Source organism: Coregonus lavaretus (genome assembly GCF_964263955.1).
Source record: "Coregonus lavaretus genome assembly, chromosome: 16".
Taxonomy (NCBI): Eukaryota; Metazoa; Chordata; class Actinopteri; order Salmoniformes; family Salmonidae; genus Coregonus; species Coregonus lavaretus.
In genome coordinates this window covers 50,707,137-50,714,275 of record NC_140003.1, presented here as the reverse complement: position 1 = coordinate 50,714,275, position 7,139 = coordinate 50,707,137, and the positions used below count along the sequence as shown (strand labels likewise).

Sequence of the window (7,139 nt, the reverse complement as noted above, 5' to 3'; positions counted from 1 at the left end):
TATTGTCTCTCTCAGTAGAAGGATAGGTTATTGTCTCTGTCAGTAGGAGGATAGTTTCTCTCTCTCAGTAGGAGGATAGGTTATTGTCTCTCTCAGTAGGAGGATAGGATATTGTCTCTCTCTCAGTAGGATGATAGGTTATTGTCTCTGTCTCAGTAGGAGGATAGGTTATTGTCTCTCTCTCAGTAGGAGGGTAGGTTATTGTCTCTCTCTCTCAGTAGGAGGATAGGTTATTGTCTCTCTCAGTAGGAGGATAGGTTATTGTCTCTCTCTCTCAGTAACAGGATAGGTTATTGTCTCTCTCTCTCTCTCAGTAGGAGGATAGGTTATTGTCTCTCTCTCAGTAGCAGGATAGGTTATTGTCTCTCTGTCAGTAGGAGGATAGGTTATTGTCTCTGTCTCAGTAGGAGGATAGGTTATTGCCTCTCTCAGTAGCAGGATAAGTTATTGTCTCTCCGTAGGAGAATAGGTTATTGTCTCTCTCTCAGTAGGAGGATAGGTTATTGTCTCTCTCAGTAGGAGGATAGGTTATTGTCTCTGTCTCAGTAGGAGGATAGGTTATTGTATCTCTGTCAGTAGGAGGATAGGTTATTGTCTCTCTGTCAGTAGGAGGATAGGTTATTGTCTCTCTCAGTAGGAGGATAGGTTATTGTCTCTCTCTCTCAGTAGGATGATAGGTTATTGTCTCTCTCAGTAGAAGGATAGGTTATTGTCTCTCTCTCTCAGAAGAAGGATAGGTTATTGTCTCTCTCTCAGTAGGAGGATAGGTTATTATCTCTCTCAGTAGGAAGATAGGTTATTGTCTCTCTCTCAGTAGGAGGTTTAGGTTATTGTCTCTCTCTCAGTAGGAGGATAGGTTATTGTCTCTGTCTCAGTAGGAGGATAGGTTATTGTCTCTGTCTCAGTAGGAGGATAGGTTATTGTCTCTGTCTCAGTAGGATGATAGCTTATTGTCTCTGTCTCAGTAGGAGGATAGGTTATTGTCTCTCTCTCAGTAGAAGGATAGGTTATTATCTCTCTCAGTAGGAGGATAGGTTATTGTCTCTCAGTAGGAGGATAGGGTTAGGGTTGGGGTTAGCCTCTCGGGAATGTCCCTAACCCTAACCCAGAGAAACAGTAGGTTCTGACTGGACATGGTGTTATTCTCCTACATTCCTCTATTACGTTCTCTATATAACATATTTATTGAAATAGGCTTTAGCAAATAGAAGGGTTAGGGTTAGGGTTAGGGTTAGCCTCTCGGGAATGTCACTCATGCGCTGCACTGCTTTACTACGTGGCACCAGTCAAGTTCTAACAGGCTAAACCATCGCCCAACCCTAACCCCTAACCCTAACCCTAACCCTAACCAACCCTAACCCTAACCCTTTACTACGTGGCACCAGTCAAGTTCTAACAGGCTAAACCATCGACGGTGTCAGTCAATCACTATCTAACCCTAACCCTAACCCTAACCTACCCTAACCCTAACCCTAACCTACCCTAACCCTAACCCTAACCTACCCTAACCCTAACCCTAACCTACCCTAACCCTAACCCTAACCCTAACCCTATCGTAATATCGCCCAACCCTAACCCTAACCCTAACCCTAACCCTATCGTAATATCGCCCAACCCTAACCCCAACCCTAACCCTAACCCTAACCCTAACCCTATCGTAATATCGGCCAACCCTAACCCTATCCCTAACCCTAACCCTAACCCTATCGTAATATCGCCCAACCCTAACCCCAACCCTAACCCTAACCCTATCGTAATATCGCCCAACCCTAACCCCAACCCTAACCCTATCGTAATATCGCCCAACCCTAACCCCAACCCTAACCCTAACCCTATCGTAATATCGCACAACCCTAACCCCAACCCTAACCCTAACCCTATCGTAATATCGCCCAACCCTAACCCCAACCCTAACCCTATCGTAATATCGCCCAACCCTAACCCCAACCCTAACCCTAACCCTAACCCTAACCCTATCGTAATATCGCCCAACCCCAACCCTAACCCTATCCCTAACCCCTAACCCTAACCCTAACCCTAACCCTAACCCTAACCCCTAACCCCAACCCCAACCCCAACCCTAACCCCTAACCCCTAACCCCTAACCCTAACCCTATCGTAATATCGCCCAACCCTAACCCCTGACCCCAACCTTAATGAATCCTAACCCTCTCCTCTCTCTGTTTCAGTACGCCTTGGAGCGTTTAAAAGTGATGTGTGAAGAGGCTCTGTGCAACAGCCTCTCTGTGGAGAACGTGGCTGATACCCTCATCCTGGCAGACTTACACAGTGCCGAGCAGCTCAAAGCACAAGCCATAGATTTTATCAACAGGTAAGTATCTGTAGAAAGTCCCAGTGATGAATTCCTCCTGCCAGCTGTGTTTACCTTCTCTCAGCGCTGCTCTGTTGTCTCCTATAGGTGCAGCGTCCTCCGACAGCTGGGCAGTAAAGATGGGAAAAACTGGAATAGCAAGTATGTAACTAGGTGATATGTGACACCAGATTAATAACAAACTCTTATCTCTCCCAAAGAGATGCATTAGAAATCATTGTTTTAGCTACAGAGCCAGGGAGGAGGGCGCCAGCAGGGCCAGTATTGGGCTGTTCAGTGGCTCCCTATCTCTGAGCCATGATATTAATATACCTGGGTATGGTACTGTTCTACAATAGGAAATGAAGCATTGGTTTTATTCTGTGTGATGTAGTGTCTCGTTAAGGACTCCTTGAATCATCTCAGTATTTATCATAGAGGAGGATGACTTGTTTTACTGGTGATCATCTGACTTCAGTAGTATGAATAGGATGAGTCCCCACCACCATCACTACTGCTGCAGCTCTGTCTGAAACACTGCTTCATATCTCTGTATTTATACTGAACAAAAAGAGAAACGCAACATCAACAATTTCAAAGATTTTACTGAGTTTACAGTTCATATAAGGAAATTAGTCAATTGAAATAAATTCATTTAGGCCCTAATCTATGGATTTCACATGACTGGGAATACAGATATGCATCTGTTGGTCACAGATATCTTTTTTTTTAAAGGTAGGGGTGTGGATCAGAAAACCAGTCAGTATCTGGTGTGGCCACCATTTGCCTCATGCAGTGCGACACATCTCCTTCGCATAGGGTTGATCAGGCTGTTGATTGTGGCCTGTGGAATGTTGTCCCACTCCTCTTCAATGGCTGTGCCAAGTTGCTGGATATTGGCGGGAACTGGAGCACGCCGTGGTACACATCGATCCAGAGCATCCCAAACATGCTCAATGGGTGACATGTCTGGTGAGTATGCAGGCCATGGAAGAACTGGGACATTTTCCGCTTCCAGGAATTGTGGACAGATCCTTGCGACATGGGGCTGTGCGTTATCATGCTGAAACATGAGGTGATGATGAATGGCACGACAATGGGCCTCAGGATCTCGTCACAATGTCTCTATGCATTCAAATTGCCATCGATAAAATGCAATTGTGTTCGTTGTCCGTAGCTTATGCCTGCCCATACCATAACCCCACCACCACCATGTTCACAACGTTGACATCACCAAACCGCTCACTCACACGACGCCATATACGCTGTCTGCCATCTGCCCGGTACAGTTGAAACAGGGATTCATCCATGAAGAGCACACTTCTCCATTATGCCAGTGGCCATCGAAGGTGAGCATTTTCCCACTGAAGTCGGTTACGACGCCAAACTGCAGTCAGGTCAAGACCCTGGTGAGGACGACGAGCACCCAGATGAGCTTCCCTGAGACGGTTTCTGACAGTTCGTGTAGAAATTATTCGGTTGTGCAAACCCACAGTTTCATCAGCTGTCTGGGTGGCAGGCCTCATATGATCACACAGGTGAAAAAAACTGGTGTGGAGGTCCTGGGCTGGCGTGGTTACACGTGGTCTACGGTTGTGAGGCCGGTTGGACGTACTGCCAAATTCTCTAAAATAACGTTGTAGGTGGCTTATGGTAGAGAAATGAACATTCAATTATTTAGCAACAGCTCTGGTGGACATTCCTGCAGTCAACATGCCAATTGCACACTCCCTCAAAACTTGAGACATCTGTGGTATTGTGTTGTGTGACAAAACTGCACATTTTAGAGTGGCCTTTTATTGTCCCCAGCACAAGGTGCACCTGTGTAATGATCATGCTGTTTAATCAGCTTCTTGATTTGCCACACCTGTCAGGTGGATGGATTATCTTGGCAAAGGAGAAATGCTCACTAACAGGGATGGAAACACATTTGCTCCTGAGTGGCGCAGTGGTCTAAGGCACTGCATCGCAGTGCTAGCTGTGCCACTAGAGATCCTGGTTCGTATCCAGGCTCTGTCGCAGCCGGCCGCGCTATTGGGCGGCGCACAATTGGCCCAGCGTCGTCCAGGGTAGGGGAGGGAATGGCCGGCAGGGATGTAGCTCAGTTGATAGAGCATGGCGTTTGCAACGTCAGGGTTGTGGGTTCGTTTCCCACGGGGGGCCAGTATGATTTTTTTATTTTATTTTTATAATAATGTATGCACTCACTAACTGTAAGTCGCTCTGGATAAGAGCGTCTGCTAAATGACTAAAATGTAAATGTAAAATTTGTGCATATGGAACATTTCTGGGATCTTTTATTTCAGCTCAAGAAACATGGTCATGAACCACTTTACATGCTCTGTTGATATTTCTGTTCAGTGTATTTATTCTGTCATTACAGCCCTAGATTGGTTTTTAATGTCTCTGGTTTCAGATGTTTGGGGGTTAATTTCCTGTCTGTGTGGTTGTGTTGCAGTTATGCCACGGACATAATGGAGACGGCAGGCTGGAAGTCAATGATCCAGTCCCACCCTCACTTAGTGGCTGAGGCCTTCAGAGCCCTGGCATCGGCACAGTGCCCACCCTTCGGCCTGCCGAGGAAACGCCTAAAACAGTCCTAACTGCTACAGCCCACTGATACAGACACTAGGAGCTGAGAGCTGAGGCAGCATGGAGACCCGAGCAGGGCTGAACAGAGCTGGGAGGCTAACTGGCTGGGAGGCTAACTGGCTGGGAGGCTAACTGGCGGAAAGTAACGTTTGGTTTTGGTCCTCAAGTTTTGTCTGCTATTTTTCTGTCATTTCAAATGGCCTTAATCTATCTGCCATTGCTCTGGAGCTGATCGACTGTGTTCTCTCTATTTGACTCTGTGCCTGACCCGTCCCACAGACCAGGCTGCCCCGTCCCACAGACCAGGCTGCCCCGTCCCACAGACCAGGCTGCCCCGTCCCACAGACCAGGCTGCCCCGTCCCACAGACCACCAGACCAGGCTGCCTCCAGATTGCACTAGTTCCCATAGTCATTTTGATATGGAATTCTATAGGGACGTGTTAAGGGTTTGATTCATGGGAAATATTATATATTTGTAATGTTTAGCCCATTTTGTGACTAGACATTAAAAAGCGTGAACACTTTCAGTGCAAGGTCAATTCTTTACACTTTTTAAAAGATGAGTATGCCCCATATTGATGGCACCATTTCTATGTAAATGACAGTTGAACCATCTTCAGAAGACCGGTTTTAAAGCAAGTCTGTTCTATTTTCTGGCATTACGAGACCCTGTGTTGATGCTGTTATTGTATGTAAGACAAACATGTCGATACTCTCTGCCCCTGAACTAGTCAAACTATTGGACAAATAGGAAAGGCAATTTCCCCAGACAGTCTCCCATTGGACGATCACTTATGCAAAGACCAACCTACAGTGCTTTCAGACAGTATTCATACCCCTTGACTTATTCCACATTTTGTTGTTCCAGCCTGAATTCAAAATGGATTAAATAGATTGTTTTTCTCACCCATCTACACACAATAAATACCCCATAATAACAAAATGAAAACATGTTTTTTGAAATGTTTGCAAATGTATTGAAAATCATATACAGAAATATCTAATTTACATAAGTATTCACACCTTTGGGTATGTATGTCTGAATCAGCTTTGAGTCGTCTTCAGTATGTCTGAATCAGCTTTGAGTCGTCTTCAGTATGTCTGAATCAGCTTTGAGTCGTCTTCAGTATGTCTGAATCAGCTTTGAGTCGTCTTGAGTATTTCTGTATCAGCTTTGAGTCGTCTTGAGTATTTCTGTATCAGCTTTGAGTCGTCTTCAGTATGTCTGAATCAGCTTTGAGTCGTCTTCAGTATGTCTGAATCAGCTTTGAGTCGTCTTGAGTATTTCTGTATCAGCTTTGAGTCGTCTTCAGTATGTCTGAATCAGCTTTGAGTCGTCTTCAGTATGTCTGAATCAGCTTTGAGTCGTCTTCAGTATGTCTGAATCAGCTTTGAGTCGTCTTGAGTATTTCTGTATCAGCTTTGAGTCGTCTTCAGTATGTCTGAATCAGCTTTGAGTCGTCTTCAGTATGTCTGAATCAGCTTTGAGTCGTCTTCAGTATGTCTGAATCAGCTTTGAGTCGTCTTCAGTATGTCTGAATCAGCTTTGAGTCGTCTTCAGTATGTCTGAATCAGCTTTGAGTCGTCTTCAGTATGTCTGAATCAGCTTTGAGTCGTCTTCAGTATGTCTGAATCAGCTTTGAGTCGTCTTCAGTATGTCTGAATCAGCTTTGAGTCGTCTTGAGTATTTCTGTATCAGCTTTGAGTCGTCTTCAGTATGTCTGAATCAGCTTTGAGTCGTCTTCAGTATGTCTGAATCAGCTTTGAGTCGTCTTGAGTATTTCTGTATCAGCTTTGAGTCGTCTTCAGTATGTCTGAATCAGCTTTGAGTCGTCTTCAGTATGTCTGAATCAGCTTTGAGTCGTCTTCAGTATGTCTGAATCAGCTTTGAGTCGTCTTCAGTATGTCTGAATCAGCTTTGAGTCGTCTTCAGTATGTCTGAATCAGCTTTGAGTCGTCTTCAGTATGTCTGAATCAGCTTTGAGTCATCTTCAGTATGTCTGAATCAGCTTTGAGTCGTCTTCAGTATGTCTGAATCAGCTTTGAGTCGTCTTCAGTATGTCTGAATCAGCTTTGAGTCGTCTTCAGTATGTCTGAATCAGCTTTGAGTCGTCTTCAGTATGTCTGAATCAGCTTTGAGTCGTCTTGAGTATTTCTGTATCAGCTTTGAGTCGTCTTCAGTATGTCTGAATCAGCTTTGAGTCGTCTTCAGTATGTCTGAATCAGCTTTGAGTC

At 45.1% G+C, this 7,139-nt stretch overlaps 1 protein-coding gene across 1 annotated transcript; it reads left to right on the top strand.

Annotated features, from left to right (window-relative positions):
• Positions 1-2,195: 2,195 nt before the first annotated feature.
• LOC311143711 (speckle-type POZ protein-like A) lies at positions 2,196-5,431 on the top strand. Its single transcript, XM_084179579.1, has 3 exons — positions 2,196-2,332; positions 2,420-2,473; positions 4,770-5,431. The coding sequence occupies exons 1-3, from the start codon at positions 2,214-2,216 to the stop codon at positions 4,912-4,914; spliced, it is 318 nt and encodes a 105-aa protein (XP_084035705.1). The 5' UTR covers positions 2,196-2,213; the 3' UTR covers positions 4,915-5,431.
• Positions 5,432-7,139: the final 1,708 nt, after the last annotated feature.